At 41.3% G+C, this 19,419-nt stretch overlaps 1 protein-coding gene across 2 annotated transcripts in view; it reads right to left on the bottom strand.

The window, feature by feature from the left end:
• The window catches only part of LOC117537935 (phospholipid phosphatase-related protein type 5-like), a 56,502-nt gene that overhangs the window by 24,938 nt on the left and 12,145 nt on the right, over positions 1-19,419 (bottom strand). For both annotated transcript variants that reach the window (XM_034203352.1, XM_034203353.1), the window contains one exon: positions 3,381-3,569. In XM_034203352.1, coding sequence (XP_034059243.1) covers positions 3,381-3,569 — 189 coding nt within the window. The remainder of the gene's footprint in view (positions 1-3,380; positions 3,570-19,419) is intronic.

The raw sequence follows: 19,419 nt of genomic DNA, 5'->3' as shown, positions 1-19,419 counted from the left end.
TTATGCAAAATCCTCGTTTTCATGTCTTTATGTAACGGAGGTGATCTCTGGGGCCGTAGATCTCGGTCTCCGTTACGTAGGATATAGCTTCATTATTGGCGAAGCATATTCATTTGTTCCACGCTAAAACATTGCACAGGAAGCATGTAAATATATGTAATTTATGCATCTATTTGTCACGATCTGTCTATGTTTTAGTTTGTCTGTGTCCTGTTTTAGTTTGAAAAGTGTTCCCCCTCCCGTCTTGTCTGTTGCTGGTGATTGTGTTCACCTGGTGCCCTGTGTTTTCTCCTCCCTCCTCACCTGTGTCTTGTTGGTTTGATTAGTCCTGTGTGTATTTAGGTTCTGTTTTCCTGTTAGTCTGGGTGTGTGGGAGATCCTTGTTGCTGGTGACTGTGTTCACGTGAGACAGTAATATTGAGGCTGTCTCATGTACCACAATGAGTAATGCCCACACCGGGTTGTATTTGGACGTTCTGCCTCTGCCTCCTTGCTTGGTCGGGCCGCTCAATGGTCAGCTTCACACTTTAATACATAAAGATGTCTCCCCTCTGTGTTAAGAGATTCAGAAAGTTTCAGGAAAAAAGATTCTCACTCTTTAAGTCCTGTTCCATTTATATAAAAATCTGTCTGAAAATGAGCTGATCAGATTGTGGCCACTTTATGATGTCACAATGTTTTTTGGGTTGTGTAACCATTAGCCAGAAACCAGCCAAGGTAAAACCTGCCCACCCTATCACTTGAATATCCTCCTGGAGCATCATTGTGTTTTTTCAAACCAAACATCTTGCAGAGGGGCATGGGGAGGGGCAGTTCATTTGCATTTATAGAGGTGAGGTATATTGCCTCTTAAGTTAAGTTATAAGTTAGCAACATGAAGGTAAATTAGGCTTGATGTATGAATATGCTTTAAGAAAAAAACAGCCTACATCACAGCTCTCTATAGGGTTTCATTTATCTTGAGTGATTATAATAAGGGGAAATATGAAGGCTATATTTCAAGCTTGTTATGTAAATAAGTGATTGGGCTTTTTTTATCAACTAAGATTTGTTGTCAAATGTTTTCAACATGAATTGACTGAATTTATTTGAAAAGTGGGCTTATTAACACATGAATACTACTGTGTAATATATTTGTACATATATATACTGTATATATGGGCCATATTTCATTATACTTTTAGAATTTGCTGAGGGCCGATTCAAAATGGCCTGAGGGCCGCATTTGGCCCCCGGGCCGTAGTTTGGACACCCCTGATTTAAAGCTACAGAATCAGCACTTTTAAAACAGGGCTGAAACAGAGGGGTTTATGGGATGCTACAATGCATGATCTGTTTGGTATTTTGAGCCAAACACTTCAGAGGCATGTTCTGAATATATCTGAGACCATTCATATATTGATGAATAAGAGTATAATAGGGGACCTTTATGATCTGGCATTTTGTTTGACTTGACAACACAAAGGTCAGGTCAGGTCCAGCCTGGCTGTAACCTGGTTTATAATCTTGAGTATTTTTCGACACTCAGCTCCCACCACACTAAATGTCTGGAGTGCAGGAAAGAAAATGCAGTCATTCTGAATGTTATGCCTCCCCATCTTTATATAAAGAGACACTAGCAACAAGAGAGAGGGGTCTGGAACAAAAATAAGAGAAACTTCTGCAGTTTCTGGTAAATCCAAATATCATCATGAGCTGTCACACACAGACACCAAGTGTATGTGTCAGGCGTTCAGTTCATCCATTTTAGTTTGAAGCTAAAAGTCGGCATCAAATTTGAGAGAAAAGAGAGATGGATAATCTTTTTGTCATTGTATCTGAACAGAGGCTGGTGGGAAGGAGCGGTATCTGGGAGCGAGAGAGAACACAGATGCTCTGACTTTCAAAAAACCCGCTTCACACTTCAGGCAAAATCATGCCACTGCTCTCCCACTCTGCACAGCTCACATCCCCTGGTGCCTGCAGCCCCCATTCATTCCAGGGCATGCTAGGATTCAAAGAAACACACACAAAATGCACCTGTTGTTCTGTCATATGAGTTAATAGTGCCTGTGTGTGCAATAGTGTTAGAAACAATCATCAGAACGCTCTCACAAGCACAATCTCTGATCCAAAACATAAACTTAAATCAAAATAAAAGACTGGTTCCAATCCTATAAATGTAACATTTACAGACATAATAAGTTCCAGAATTACCCCAACATGTTTTTATGAATACAGTTGTGAAACAGGCGTATTTGTTAAATAACAATAAGCTAAGAATATATGAAACTTGGATGGCAGAGGAGGGGGTTGGGCTAGTCCCAAGTACAATGAAACGAATGACCCAGGAATCTCTGTATATGTGTGATTATGTGCATCTTCTTGTGTTTATGCCAGTGTGTGTGTGTGTGTGTGTGTGTGTGTGTGTGTGTGTGTGTGTGTGTGTGTGTGTGTGTGTGTGTGTGTGTGTGTGTATGTGTATGTGTATGTGTATGTGTGTGTGTGTGTGTGTGTGTGTGTGTGTGTGTGTGTGTGTGTGTGTGTGTGTGTGTGTGTGTGTGTGTGTTGCAAATATATGTGGCTCAGAGGCAACCATGTCATAATGCCACTTAACTGTGGGACATCAAAGAGACAAGCCCTGGGGGACAAGACAGACAGTCCTGGAGACCGAGCTTTGATGAGAATGTGAAGCTATGTTTTATTATTAATAACATCCAACCGTACTGACAAGAGAGTATAGCAAATGTAATGTGATTCAGTATAATCTTATGTTTAATAGTTTTACTGTGCTTTTCAATATTTACTCCAAACTGATTTAGTTGATAGTAATGACATTTGTGAATGGTAAAAATAGAGCAGTTAAATATTTATTTTGTATTCGCTGCTTGTTGCCAAGAACTCATGACCCACAAATTGCAATTCTGTATTGATGTTTAATTATTAAAACACGCTTAAATATGGATTTTAAAGCGTTGGATGAAGACGGTCTGGTGCAAGCTATCGAAAACTGTGCCGTCTCTATTGCACAAATAGGGGAAGCCATTTAGCTGATGTTTAATTCTGTTTTAGTGCCGTGCAGTCTGGAAATAAGGACAGACTCTTTATACACTGTAGGTATCTCCGACTGCTCTATGGAGGACAAATATAGTGCCCGTTGCCATGGTTATGATGAGAACTCATCCACACAAACGGAGCAGCGAGACCACGAGAATACACCTACACAGCTCTCTCCTCTTTCAATCCACAAACACCACGTGTAGATAAGGAGGAACTATGTGTGGTACATGTTTGGGGTCGATATTGTGTGTGTATGTATGTAGGGGCTTAGCTTGAGCGGTGTTTGCACGATGAGCACCTGTGGAGGAACATTTTTTTTTACAAGTTGAACACAGACTCACCGTCACAGTGGGGATGGCGGTTACTAGGGAGTAGACGAGGACAGGCGGTGCCTTGCTGTTGTCCTCTGGTCCCGGGAACGGCTTGGAGTAGGCTTTGTCGAAACAGAAGAAGCCCTGGATGTGCACGGGGAACGTGTCCGTGTACTCAAAGTAGTACGCCAACAGCACAGTCCCTGCCATGATGACCAGCTGGAAATAAAACATATTGGTTCCAGCTTTAGAATTGGATCCGCAGAAAGAGTGTAGGAGTTGGGAAAAGAAAAGACAGCGGGAAAAAGAGTGGAAAATACGGTCACGGATTTAACAAGAAGAAAAGAAAAGAGAGATTCTTCCTTCCCACAGCAAAATGATGGATGCTCCGGTAATGTGTAAAATGAATCAAGTGTGCATGGAGAGATAGTGAGGGATGAGGATGAGAGGGAGGGAGGGAGAGAGAGATAGAGACAAAGGGAGACAAATAAGGAGAAAGACAGATAGAGAGGGGGAAAGAGAGAGCACTGACAGAGATAGAGAGCGAGAGAGCGATCCCTTCAGCGCTGTTAGAATGCAGAGTGGGAGGGTAGAGAAACAAATGGAGGGCGATCAAAGAAAATAACGCGAATGAAGGAAGAGAAGAATAAGTGAATAAGGATGGCAGGGAGGTGGGAGAGGTAGGGTGGGACACAGATGGGGTGAAAAAGAGCTGAGCGGTGGAGACGACAAGAGGAGGCAAAGAAGAGAGAGAGAGAGAGAGAGCGAGAGAGAGAGAGAGAGAGAGAGAGAGAGAAGAGAGAGAGAGAGAGAGAGAGAGAGAGAGAAACTACCCTGGGAAAAGCAGAGGGTAGGATGAGAAGAATTACATATAAGTGTGTATGTGTGTGTATGTGTGTATCTGCATAACCTAAGTTGTTATTGTACCGCACATTTCATTTAAAATACCAGCTGTATGCAAAGCACAACCTATGAAGCATAACATATGACCTTCATAGCGATTTAAAAAGTGTTTCATAATAAAAATGTATTAGCAATTCAGATAAGATTGAATGTGAGAGAGAGAGACAGAGTAAAAGAGGGGATGATATACAGTGAAAAGATGAATAAACATGCTTTTCTGCACAGCTGAGACAGATGTACAAATTATTCATTTATACTTCAGTAAACAGCACTCTAACTCCTTTTGGCCTGTTCCCCGCAGACGACAAAACAACTGCACAGTGAGCTTCTCTAACTGAACAGTAAAGGTTTGGGCAATGTTAGTTTGCCATGCGGGAATAGGCCTGAACAAAAAGTACAAGCTAAAAAAGGAATGTGAGTCTAAATATTGCAAAACTGCTGATTAGTTTTATCATAATCTGCAGCCTTAATGTTTGCCAGATGAACTCCTATTGTATGTGAAGGACACATTTATCAGCACCAAAGCACAAGGAGCCTCTGCTGGCGGGCTAAGCTGTTTTCAGCATGAAGCAGGAAATAAACAGCATGGAAGTTGTTGTTTACACATACTTCTGTTACCGTAAAGGGGTTATAATGAATATGTAGAGAAGTTACACATAGTTTAAGCAAGGGGGTCATCTGAATAAACTTTTTTTATGAAGCAGACAGGTTGACTAGTCTGTCAAAGCTGTGACTAATGAGACTTAATCGGTGCATTGCAGTAATTGATGGAAAGGAGACATCATTTAGTTCCATCTGTGCTCTTCCATGACAGGTCAAAACATCTGTGAATCTAATTCATTTGGGAAGGGGAAATGGACAAGGGTACTTTCGTGGTGACATAGCTATCAAGACTCAGATTTAGTTGTATTATAATGTGGGATTGTTTTAAATTCCCAAAGCACACCAAAATATTAAAATGTTAGTAAATACTATTTACACAATTCCCTTATTTACAGAAATGTTGATACAAATATAATTTCTACTTCAAAAACTGAGCTAGAGTCAGTAGTGGTTAGCTTAGCTTAGCATACAGTTGTCATGCTCCTACCGCTTATGTTTGTAGTTTAATTTAGTTTTTCTTCCTAAAGTCACTATTGTTAATTAATATATGTCTTTGTCTTCTTCCCGCCTCTGTGATTGTGATTCCTTCGTCCGTTTGCAATTGGGTCTAAATCAGTGACTCTGAAAACTGTATAAGATATAAGAAACAATGTGGGATTCTTGTTAATATGTAGAGATTACAGAGGTTTATGCATGTTGTTGTTGGAGCTGGAGGCCATCAAGGAATTGGAAACACCTGGCCACCGTCTCAAAGTCTATAAGACCCGCCCCTGTGGGCTCTGGCCCTACCTATGTTAGAATTTTGATATGCTGTATTACCTTATTTCCTGTCAGGAATGTCATATTTTGCCAAACTGATTTGTTACAATAATCTTTTCTTACCTTTTTAACTAATCCACCTGTTTGAATAAACCTATTGCCATTTCCCATTAACTCCCATTTATTTGAATGTCTGTAGAGCGTCTCAGCTACAGCAGTGGGGATGGCAGGGGATGTCAAAAAAATCTAAAATGTATGTTCAATCAGTACACAAAACTAAATATAAAAAAGAGGAGTCTAGTGGTTTCATTGGGATTTACACTGGTTGGCTGGCAACACTTCAGGAAGTCATCATGCTGGGTGACCTTCTCATCTGACACAAACATATTTCCCAAAATAGCCTGTACTGTTGATGAAGAATCTTCTTTATGTTTTACAGCATTAAGTCTCACAGCGGCAGATGGCTGAACAAGTGAGACAGCACTGAGAGAACCTCCTCCAACATGTTTAACCTCTTCAGCAAAGTGACAGCGTACCCACTTGGACTAATGCTATAGGGAGGAGAAGAGGGGACTTGTTACACGTAACACATTTCAGCTTTACTGCGCAGTGAAGAGGAAGGCCTAATTTAAAATTCTTAAATTACATGTCTGCTCTACTGTCAGACCTGCTTCAACTTTTCGTTTCTCTACAGACACTAGACACCTTTGGATGCCTGCCTTTCATGAATAACAAAATCAAATGATGAATTTGAACGTTCCCATGGCAATGTGCAAATCTGATCTACTTCAATTTGTTTGTGGCAGACATCCTATCGTTTTTGCACTGATTGGCATTGAATTCGGTGACAACACACATGCCCGAGGCCTTAAAAAGCCAATCTATGAGGGACACACACACACACACACACACACACACACACACACACACACACACACACACACACACACACACACACACACACACACACACACACACACACACACACACACACACACACACACACACACACACACACACACACACACACACACACACACACACACACACACACACACACACACACACACACACACACACACACACACACACACACACACACACACACACACACACACACACACACACACACACACACACACACACACACACACACACCTCGTAGTTTATATATACTCCTAGAATACAAAGCAGTTTCAGGTTTCTTTCTGTGTTATCTGCCATCTACAGCACATGCTATTTGTGTGTTTGAATGAGTGGGTGTGTGACTGTGTTTTCATGTCTGTAGGTATGTGGGTGCATTCCCATGTCTGAACAGGAACTCTGACACGCTGTGTGTTCAACATTTCTTTCTATCATCCAGTCCTCTCTTCTCGCTGAGCTACAGAAGGCTTGAGGGAGGAAGCATAGGAGGGAGGTGTAGCAAGGTGGGAGGAAGCAAGCAGGCGAGGGAGGAAGGGAGGTCTACGAACACCCATCAAAGTTTGAACAAACATTCAGACAACAGCGGAAAACATCCCTGGGAGATTATGCATGTTGTTCATCTACTTTTACGCTACATAAGCATTAACATTGGATGCTCTTAGGACAATACTGTTAGCCTGAGAGGTCTAACAACAGTTTGTGTAGAATAAAACATGAGCAGACACAAGTTGTATTAATACTGGGACAAGACAGTGAAACATTACAGCAAGGAGTCGTTGGGAGAGTTCCCTCCTGAATACAGGTTCTTATATGACTTTACATCTCCCTCCCCTCCCACATGAAGGAATAAACAACTTCCGGTACACTCTGCATCCTCGGACAGTTTCTCTAAATAACAATACAGGGTCAACGCAACTTCAAATGTCTAATTAGCACATTCTGCGCAGGTCACCTTGGAATATTAATTTGCATAATGTATTGTTTCTAAAGCTCCGTGTGCATGTGCAGTATGAAAGGGAGGTCATGGAGGGTCACACTTGCAGACATGATTCTGTCACATGACTCATCTCCACGCATAGTCTTAACCCGGGGTCTTCACAAGGCAGCTATTTTGAGGCAAGAGAGAAAGTAAACACTTTGACTATCACAACGCAGCTACAGTATCACAGCCAATGCCAATTATTTTCTGCTTCATTCTTCCTTAAAGCCTCCAATCTTGACTCAAACATGTTTATAAAGTCCAACTACAGCTGTTTTTCAGTGACACTAGAGAGCCAGATTTCCATGTTCTTGTCTGATATGCCATCATACTCAGACCTGTTGCCTACACTTAGAGGGTCTTTCACCTAGTTTGTCCCTGACTGAACCTTAAAATGTCTTTCCCCTATTTTCGTTTAAACCCTGTACTAGCAGCGCCTAAACGTGTAATGCGTGGGATTCCTTTGCCTTTAGGTAGTTAACATTTATTTAAATGTAGAGCACTTGTCTATTACAGATTGTCTCATTGATTTCTCAGGTCAGTACAAATCTTAGGTGATCATTTGGGAAATCTGGCTTGTAGACGGAGATTAAGACAAAAGCCCTATGGTAACAAAGCGCAACATTGAATAGAATTGAAAATTGATAAAACAACTACATTTAGACAAGTCCTTCACAGCCAAAATCAACCAAAATTATTATTTTGTGATGCTCCTATCAGCAGGACAACATCATGTGTTTGTGCCTATCAAAACTATTTGAAATTACTATTGAAGAGAGTTTAATGATGTAACAACACGTTTAGCGTCGCCAGAACATAAGTACAGGAGATGATTGATTATCATGTTGTTGTGATGAGCCTCTATTGCTCCTTCTGTGTCTAGTTCATTCATGTCTTTGTAACCCGCTGAGAGGTAGCAGTGTGGTGAGACCACAGGTGATCCCCTTTCTGCTGTCTTGTTATTCAAGGAGGATCAAAGACTTAATTGGCAGAACAGTATGCACATACAGTGGGGCAAAAAAGTATTTAGTCAGCCACCAATTGTGCAAGTTCTCCCACTTAAAAAGATGAGAGGCCTGTAATGTTCATCCTAGGTACACTTCAACTATGAGAGACAGAATGGGGGGAAAGAATCCAGGAAATCACATTGTAGGATTTGTAATGAATTAATTGCTAAATTCCTCGGTAAAATAAGTATTTGGTCACCTACAAACAAACAAGATTTCTGGCTCTCACAGACCTGTAACTTCTTCTTTAAGAGCCTCCTCTGTACTCCACTTGTTAACTATATTAATGGCACCTGTTTGAACTATCAGTATAAAAGACACCTGTCCACAACCTCAAACAGTCACACTCCAAACTCCACTATGGCCAAGACCAAAGAGCTGTCAAAGGACACCAGAAACAAAATTGTAGACCTGCACCAGGCTGGGAAGACTGAATCTGCAATAGGTAAGCAGCTTGGTGTGAAGAAATCAACTGTGGGAGCAATTATTAGAAAATGGAAGACATACAAGACCACTGATAATCTCCCTCGATCTGGGGCTCCACGCAAGATCTCACCCCGTGGGGTCAAATGATCACTAGAACAGTGAGCCAAAATCCCAGAACCACACGGGGGGACCTAGTCAATGACCTGCAGAGAGCTGGGACCAAAGTAACAAAGGCTACCATCAGTAACACACTATGCCGCCAGGGACTCAAATCCTGCAGTGCCAGACGTGTCCCCCTGCTTAAGCCAGTACATGTCCAGGCCCGTCTGAAGTTTGCTAGAGAGCATTTAGATGATCCAGAAGAGGATTGGGAGAATGTCATATGGTTAGATGAAACCAAAATAGAACTTTTTGGTAAAAACTCAACTAGACGTGTTTGGAGGAGAAAGAATGCTGAGTTGCATCCAAAGAACACCATACCTACTGTGAAACATGGGGGTGGAAACATCATGGTTTGGGGCTGTTTTTCTGCAAAGGGACCAGGACGACTGATCCGTGTAAAGGAAAGAATGAATGGGGCCATGTATCGTGAGATTTTGAGTGACAACCTCCTTCCATCAGCAAGGGCATTGAAGATGAAATGTGGCTGGATCTTTCAGCATGACAATGATCCCAAACACACCGCCCGGGCAAGGAAGGAGTGGCTTCGTAAGAAGCATTTCAAGGTCCTGGAGTGGCCTAGCCAGTCTCCAGATCTCAACCCCATAGAAAATCTTTGGAGGGAGTTGAAAGTCCGTGTTGCCCAGCGACAGCCCCAAAACATCACTGCTCTAGAGGAGATCTGCATGGAGGAATGGGCCAAAATACCAGCAACAGTGTGTGAAAACCTTGTGAAGACTTACAGCAAACGTTTGACGTCTGTCATTGCCAACAAAGGGTATATAACAAAGTATTGAGATTAACTTTTGTTATTGACCAAATACTTATTTTCCACCATAATTTGCAAAGAAATTCTTTAAAAATCAGACAATGTAATTTTCTGGATTTTTTTTCTTTTCTCATTTTGTCTCTCATAGTTGAGGTATACCTATAAAAATTACAGGCCTCTCATCTTTTTAAGTGGGAGAACTTGCACAATTGGTGGCTGATTAAACTTTTTTGCCCCACTGTATAAGACATTTCCCAAGCCTATTAAATGTATTTCCCAACACAAAATGCGTGAGGTGAACAAATGTTTAACTGATGTATCACAGTATATAAATGATATAGCAAGCCAAAAAACTGAAATGATTGAAATGGGATGCTCTTGTCACATTAAATAAGGGGAATTTTTGTTCATGAAAATGTGCAGTTGGAATAGTTCAGTATTGTGAGTATACTGGTTAATCAGTACTTATAAAATGAGAGAAAGGGCATATCATATAATTTAATCAGACTTTGCCCCTCAGCTCTGTTTCATCTCCTAAGAGTTGACAGTTTGAGATTAAGACCTCCCAGACACTAACCCTGTCTGTCTCCTCTTCGTCTAGCACAGCGGTTCTCAACCTGTGGGCCGTGGACCCCTAGTGGGCCACGAAGGCATTGCAAGTGGGCCCCCAAATAATTCACAAAACATTATGATTTGTGTGGAAACATTTTCATTATAAATATTTTTTTTCATTTGAACCTCCTTTCCTTTCTCTTTCTTGATCCTCCTTAGCAACGGTCATTACACTCCTTGACAGCGGTCTGTTCTACTGGATTAACAACATGTCACATGTTCTAAATTGACCAATCAGAACTTTATTTAGCCTCTATATTGTTTATGGTTGAATGTGGGCCGCCAAAAATGTTTAGTTCCTTAAGTGGGCCCTGAGTTGAAAAAGGTTGGGAACCGCTGGTCTAGCAAATAACACATCCGTATCTTTCCTTTAGAAATCAGCGGTACACCAGCCAGTAAAATAAAGACAAAGGCCTCTTCCCACACAAATATAAGAATACGTACAAAATAAGTATCCTTTGTCAAAATTGAAGGAAAGAAAGCTGCCTTACAGGTTTTAAGGCACAACATACAATGAGGTTTCATAGACTCGAAGAGCTCCCGCTCAAACAGAAACAGCCAAACATTCAATTCAAGTGTGAATAAAAAACTACAGCCTCACCAGGAGTACAAAATGTTGGCCACTGAGTATACACATACTGTCATATGCTTAATGCTTTCTTCACTTTAGTCTTTCAATCAAGACAAAAGTAGAAATTGGTGATTGTGTATGACTCACACAGAATTGGCAAACTCACAATTTATAATCTGGGGTGTTTCTACCAAAAGGCATGACATACAGTATGAGGGATTACATGTATGCAGTGAAAGCCAATTTGGTATACTTCATAATATATGTCAGCATACACTAAGCCACAGGATGAAAATAGAGTTAACAACATAAGGCAGATTAAGGATGAGAACCGCTTTTAGCTGACCTACTAAGTAACCTTTAAGGACTTATCATGCAGTGTAATTAAGCCTTAATGCTTATACCTCTCACGTCAAAGGGAGCAAAAGCCAGAAAATCAAAAGAGACTGAAACGGCACTGATGTGACAGAAACAGAAAACATCTCCTGCCCTCACAAGTCACAAGCCCTTTAACCAGGAAAGGGGGAAATAAAATGTGACATTAATAATGTGTTATGGAAGGGGAGAGGGCGGTGGAAATAGATGTGGGTATTGCTAATGTCTCTTGGGGCCAAGCTGTGAGATGCACTTTAATGCAAACAGTGTTTCATGTCTAACCTTGGCCTGTGTGGAGCGGCCAGATGGCAGAAAAGTCAACTGATAAAGTCAAACATGTTTACAGAAGGTGGGAACGTGTGGACGGAGGCCGGTGATGAGATGACAGCACCCCGCTTGGACACAGCGAATGTCACACTGCTCTGGGTGAACAGGAGGCAAGCTGCTTCGTTTTGCTCAAAATTAATTTTCGTCAAAATGTCTGATGTGTTTTTGAATGAGGCCTAACTAAAGAATGAGGGAGTCCTAGCATGCAGGAAGCTGGTCAACGCAGGATGTGTCCATTTCACATGTTGGTGAGAGTTGTGTTTCTGCACACAGCAGGGAGCACACAGCAGCACTAAAAAAAAGCCTACTTAATATGGATTTCTTCAATAGCAACAGTAATCATATATTGATCATATAATGTTGTGTTATGTCAACATTTGGCTACCCCCATATGGGATTACAAGCCACTGCTTTTCATCAAACATAAGAAACAAATATAAACCAAATGAAAAAAGGTTTTATTTATTTTTTTAAATACTTTCAACTATATTGTACACAAAAGCATAGCATGCTAAAAAAGGCAGAACTGTATCCTGATAGGGAGCTCTGAATAACATATGTATGTGTTTGTTAATGTATAATTGTAACTGAAATGTTAAACTATCAAGACTGTCCACGAGAGGAGTTATAGTTTACAAATACATTCATAAACATGTATGTGTTATATACCATTAATACATGTTTACGCTGTATACCACCTATGAATGGAGTACTTAAAGTAATGTGTTGCCAAACATTAAGTGGTACAACACCAAACTGGGCACACCAAGATTTCTTCTCCTTGAATCGTTTTTTTTTTTTTTAATTGACAAATGAATAACATATGCAACTCGGTTAAACAAGAACCCTGAACCAAAAACCTGGCATCCCAAATAGCAACGCTTCATTTACTAGTGTAAGGTTGGTTTCGGAGTTACAATCCTCACAGTTTTCCACACACACAAGGTCTTCAAATTAGCATGAGATGAGGCTGCAACACCTCTCCTCCTTTTTAGTGTAATTTGATTTCCTGATGAGCTCACATAAACACTCAGTCCTATGATTAGAGCCGTTGAATTTCACAGTTGAGGTTTCCACCACACTGATTTTCAGCAGGTGATTAAAAAACCCAAAAAAAACTCAGAGTCTGATTTTAGACCACACACTGATCAATCAGAAAGACACAACCAACTGTAGCTGAAGGAACAAACCGAACCACTCTTCCCTCACACTCGATCATTTGCATAGCATAACTGATGGAACAAAAAGCCCAAAAAACAGAGTCGACATTGATGACAAGCTAAAGAACAGGCTGGACTGCCGCCTGGTGTCAGCAGATTGTATTACAACCACAGTCTATGATTACAACACACTGAGCGAGACGAGAGCAAGAAAGATGATCCGCCTGATAGAGGAGAGGGGAAGAGCCAGAGGGGCAGAGCCTTAAAGAGAGGAATGGGAGAGGCAGCAGAGGGAGAAAGGAAGAAGATAAACAGACGGACGACACACTTAATGAGACATAAGTATATCACAAAATCAACCTGATCTCACCAGATTGCGTGACTCCACCACGACTCCTTAACACCACATTGCGTGGTGGAGTCACTAACTTTGTTACATCTAGGCCTACGTGTCGGCACCACGCAAACAACCCCAATGTAAAGTGAATTACCTTGGTCGTGGTGCACACACGCATTTCTACAACGTCCTGCAGTGAGCTTTGTATTCTATAAAACGTTAAAATCTACTTTATAGCTTGTAGTAACTCACGGGAGGCTTCTTTTATTTTATTTGTATTCATAATCATTTGCATTTTTCGTCAGAATGTAGGCCTATTATGGTGCATTAGTTACCAATTGTTGTTCTAAAAAAACAGTGCATTGTGTGTCATGCATTCTGGTGGGATCAGGTTGGACAAAGGAGCCTCATTCACTTTACATTGGGGTTGTTTGCGTGGTGCCGACACGTAAATGTAACAAAGTTAGTGACTCCACGCAATGTGGTGTTAAGGAGTCGTGGTGGAGTCACGCATTCTGGTGAGATCATGTTGCACAAAATACGCCGGGGTAAAGCAGAGATTGCCTTTGGGAAATAAAGCCAAAGAAGGCAGAGAGTAAAATAAACAGAAGGGCAGAGGAGGTGAAAGAGAGCAAATGAGGATGTATGACAGCGTGAAGTGGAAAAAAATGTAAAATACAAAGAGGGACCAATGGAAAGGGAGAGGATCAAAGCAGGCGTTCATCTTCTTAATACCCACATGCCCTCCCTCTTTCCAACTGTCTTTTCTTTCACCTCTTTTGTTTGTCTGAGTGTATTTTAATCGCCATGCCTGCTTTATCTCAAACTCATCAGTTCCCCCCCACTCCGTTATCAGTAAAAACGCATATTTACCTCAATCATTTTCCAACCTACGCTCTGTCCCCCTCCCCCCTTCTTGCTGCATGTCTCTCAATCATCCTCGCTGCCAGAACTCTCTCTCACACTCAGTCTCTCTGTTTATACAGTATCTGCTTCGCTCCCCTCACCCTTTCTTCCTCCCTTTCACATCTCCCTCTCTTTCGTGCAGCAACAATCACGTAATTCTGCAAAATCCCCAGTCCTGAAGCGAACATGCCCCCGCATCTCACAAATGGAAGAATACAAGCAGACACAGGTTCACACAACAATTCAAACATGTTCCCTGAATAAAGCCCTACAATGTGATATACAACGTTTAATTCTGGCGCTTTATGCTTATGTAAACAACAGGTAATATTTTTTAAATGAAAATAATATTTGCATTCCTATTTTTGTCGCAGAAATATTCTTTTTTATATTTTTAATGCAAGAAACTCATTTTACTGAGAGGTTTGACTTTGATGTTATCTGTCCTTGAGCTGGAAAATATGGTTATTTTATAATTGGGGAATATCTTGATTTTGAAGTTCCTCTGTCACAATTTATTTAGCTGATTCGGAGAGACATGTAAGAAACTGCAAAGCTGTGGGGAAGATACTATCTTACATAAGCAATTTCATTTTGGAGACTCCAGCAAAGATCTTTAATATTTCTTTTTCTGATAAGATAATTTGGTTGTGCTGCTGTAGCCTCAATAGAAAGCTTCCTTATTTAATGTCTGCAGATAATGGGAATCTATATTGTGATATATAGGACAGGGTCTCTCATCTCTCCCTTCCTCCCTAAAGTGATAACAGGTGGGAGGCAGCCAGCTAACAAGTGTTTCAAACATCCACACAGAGAAATCCCAGTGCAGCAGACAGGAGGGCAGGTGCTATTCATGGAGCTGAGCGATAATGAGGAGGAAGCTATAGGGAGAGAAACAAGTGAATAAGAGCTGCTACTGTATCTGTGAGTGTGTGTGTGTGTGTGTGTGTGTGTGTGTGTGTGTGTGTGTGTGTGTGTGTGTGTGTGTGTGTGTGTGTGTGTGTGTGTGTGTGTGTGTGTGTGTGTGTGTGTGTGTGTGTGTGTGTGTGTGGATATGTGTGTGTGGATATGTGTGTGTATGCATGTGATGAAAAGGGAAGGGAAACATGATATTGAATTTTTATTTTTTTTAGAGCGTAGAAAATAACATTATATAATATATATATTCTATATTCTAGTTTAAGATAATGTGTTTGGGGAAGTGAGATAGTGTTTGCCATACATTGATTTATTTGTGGCGGGTCGCCACAATTAAATATCGTCCGCCACAAATGGATCTCATAAAAAAAAAATATATATATTTTTTTTTTTGTTCTTTTTTTTTTTGGTGGTTTTATCTGGATAGCTGATGATCGGAAGGTTGCGATTTCAAATCCCGCCTGGAACACCACTGCTAGTGTGCCCTTGAGTAAGGGACTTAGCCCTCAGTTACTCCAGGGAGAACGTCCCTGTAATTGGTCATTGTAAGTCGCTTTGGAATAAGGTGTCTGCTAAATACCTAAATACCTAAATTGTAAATTATATTTTTGGGAGAATAAACTCCACAGATCCTCAACTCCGGAGTGTCTCACTCATTAACAACACAACACAGAGCAACAAGAACGTTGTCTAGTAGCCATGAACTTGCATGTATTTTCTTATTTGAGGGGGGGTTGGATGCATGGGCCACCCGAATAGGTTAAGAGCCTTTGGCTTTTCTTGCCGGGGGAGGGGGGGGCTGCGGTGCGGTGCCCCCACAAATAGAATCAAATTCTGTGGGAAACACTGGTGAGATACTGTATGTTTATATTCCAAATACATGGGTTAAAGATACATCACTAGTTGTACAGTATATTAGGAAATGTTTTAAAGGGCAAGAAAATCTGGAGCTAGTGTAGAAAAGGTAGTTTATTAATGAGATTTGGTGCTTAAACACTGAGAAATTGTAAGCACAGTTTGGCCGGTGTGGGGGGTGTCTTGGACTTGGCACAAGTACAGCTGTCGGGAAGAAAACATCTTTAGAAAAGAGTAAACACATGCTACAAATACGTTGCACGGAGGAAGAGGATGAGCTGAGGCAGTAACAAACCTAGCAGGGATTATGGATGATGTGAGCGTATGCAGCGAGGAAGAGCTTTGTTGTAGGGAACTGCAGGTCTGATTCTTTTAGGATGCTGTTCATTATTGGAGCAAACGATGATGTGCTGGCTTCACACCCAAAACAAAAAAAAAGGAGAAAAAAGCCAGAGGCTGTCTATGCTCAGACACAGCAACAAATATACTGTCATAAGGTGCAAGGTGACGTGTTTGCTGAAGTTGATGCACTCTACAGCAGAATAAAGAAGTAAACATAGTTCAAACAGCAGGACTTTGATGCCAGAGGCTGGGGTTCAAATCCGAGTTCCACGTTTGATTAGGTCTGGAAAACTAAAACACTTTGTGTAATCGGACAAAGATTGTTAAAAAAGTAAGTATGTGTCTTGCACTTCAATTTAGAAAAACGTGGTTTGAGCAGGATTTTACTTACATGTTGTTGAAAGTTAGAAGTTGGTACACCAAGACAGAATCGCACCAGATTATGCAGAAATTAAATTAGGGGATAATTTCCGAGAAATGAGAAATGCAAGCAAACGTGAACCGAGACCTTAGTATCAACAGAGACAGCAGGGGCCATGGACCTGAAACATTATGTGGTCGGATACTCAGCAGCGTGTTGACTTTGCAGACCTCGCTGTGCCACAGTGAGACGAAGCCAACAGGGCATGGGGAAGGAGTGAAGAGGAGGAGGCTCAACTACTCTGAGCTGGCAGTCGGGGCTGAAAAACAAAGCCGGAAAGCCAAGATACACACTGCAAAGGCTGGGTGCCAGGAATTAGCAGCTACGGTACATCCACAGTGATGATTATCACGTCTTACTATTGTTACAACTGATAGCACACTTCTACTCACTAGCTGCTAGTTGTGCGCTCAGTGATATCCACTCAAAGAGTCCACTTGTAGTCACTCCCAGTACTTTGTAAGTCGGCTTCAGTACAAGTTTTCTCAGTAGGCCTCTTTGACCCAGATCACACCGACTTACAACACCCCCCCCCCCCCCCCTCATATACCAGCGTCTAAAGCAAGTCAAGAATCAGTTGTATCAAAATTACTTTTTCAAGAGGGTCCCTTTGAAGCAGTGTGTTAGGCTACAGACCATGCGTAGCTTCACAGTGATGGCAGCGACAGATGGAGTAAAAACAAGAGAGAGACTTATACTCCTCTCATTGTGTTGTCTTTATCCTTGCATCTTTTGTGCGAACTCTCCATTGTTTGTACAGGCAAAAGTTCTCACATTTGAATCTAGTAGCAGGAGAAAACAATGGCTATGAGAGACAAGGGGAAGACAGTAAAATGAAGAAACGTGAAAAGTGGAAACAGAGGCAGAGAGAATTACAGTGCTCATAGTTAGCGATAGTAGACAAGCCTTGAAATTAAAGGAGCGATGAAATGACAGCGGGGCATGACCGAGAAAATAGGGACATGTCATAAGGATAGAATGATAAAGGAAGAGAGTGGCAGATGAGATTGTGAGGAAAAGGAGTGAAAGAGAAAGGGAATCACAAAAAAAAGATCACAAGAGAAGAATAAGACGGGCGTTTGAATTGAATAGGAACGGGTAATGAGATGCTAATGTAACAACAAAGGAGCGTGTGCCCTCCGGGGGGAGCTGTGCAACAGCAAGCTGCTTCAGTATGAACACATTAGAGGAGGGAATTTAATTTTAAAATGCCCTTTATTAAACTACTGCAATGTACACAGATACATATAGCCAATAAAGTCAAATAAGATTTACATCTCCCACCCCTGGCACTGTTTGAACAAAATAAAAACAATAGATGCTCCCCTGGAGAGATCGATTACGGTGACAAAATGGGACAGAAACGGCAAAAAGCAGAGAAAGTATGATTTGTGCATAACACCTCCTCCACAGGAGGGTCACCCTCTACTGTGTGATATATGAGGTGAGCACGAGGACAAGGTCTATTTGCCCTGAGAGGGAAAGGGTGAGCAAAAGAGAGAGGAGAAACTGAAAGAATAAATGACAGAGACTCATGGAGGAACATGAAGCTGGAGAGGAGAAATAGAGAAAAAGGAGGTCTTTGCGATATCAGACATGCTTTTGAGTGGGAGGAGGAGATGAAGCTTTACAAGTAAAAGGGAAATAATGGAGAGATCCATGGTGCAAAAGATGTAATTACTCAAGGGAATTAATGCAGGAGCGGAGTGATGTGGAGGATCGGTATAAAAGGAGCGACTGGGCAGTACTCAAGAGACCGTCAAAGAGAATACAGGAGGATGGGAGGAGCTGACAGATAGAAGCCTAGAGATATTACGCACTATGAAAAAATTAGGAAGCTGAAAAATCATTATAACAAGTCCTCAAGAGGATGCTGAGAAGGAGCCAATACCAAAGCACAATGAAAGAAAAATAAAAGCAAGCCGTAAACCTGCAGGGATTGTGGGATACCAGCTCGAGTGCGCTAAAATCTGAAAATACACAACCGGAAAAAATCTGCCACTTCCTTACAGAGCCCCTCCTCCAACACACACGAACATGTGTAACTAATGTCCTGCAGGTCACCCTTGAAAAAGATATCTTTTGATCTCAAGGGGCTTTCACCTGGTTAAATAAAGGCTACAAATAAACAAACATGACCAATGAGGGCACGAGATAACTTTGTGCACTGATGGAAGGCTGACAGGCAGGTAAGGCCATCCAGTTATTTTAGCCAGGCCGGCTCAGATGATTGGTCGTGCTTTTTACAGTACTGCGGCTTCCACACATTTTTGTATGTATTTATTGTCAAAGCATTTAAAATATTCATTGCTATCGGGATGTTAAGAGCATTCCATGGAATATAACAAAAAGTGTTTCTGAAATAAATGACACCACCTTTAAGGTTGTATTGACTGATGACAACTCTCCTCATTCCTGTGGGTAATTATATCTTCTAAACCTGAACTTCTGACTCAGCTAGTCAACTTTCTATAACCCAATTTGACTTCTCACCAACCTTAAATCTTAATATTTAAAACCGTATAAGAAAGCAAGATCATGTATTTAGGGTGGAATTTTAAAGACTGTATTTTAAAGCTAGAAACAAAAAAAGAAAACTGCTAATTCAGCTGTTGTTGCGCTATAGCTCAGAGGACCTGCAGGCCTCAAGCGTGTTTGCGCAGTGGCACGGGCTAATTGGGTTTCCGTTCTTAATTAGGCCAATTAATTAGGATAT

Source organism: Gymnodraco acuticeps, unplaced genomic scaffold, assembly GCF_902827175.1.
Source record: "Gymnodraco acuticeps unplaced genomic scaffold, fGymAcu1.1, whole genome shotgun sequence".
NCBI lineage: Eukaryota > Metazoa > Chordata > Actinopteri > Perciformes > Bathydraconidae > Gymnodraco > Gymnodraco acuticeps.
The sequence above is the reverse complement of the archived record's forward strand: the minus strand, read 5'-3'. Positions and strand labels throughout refer to the sequence as shown.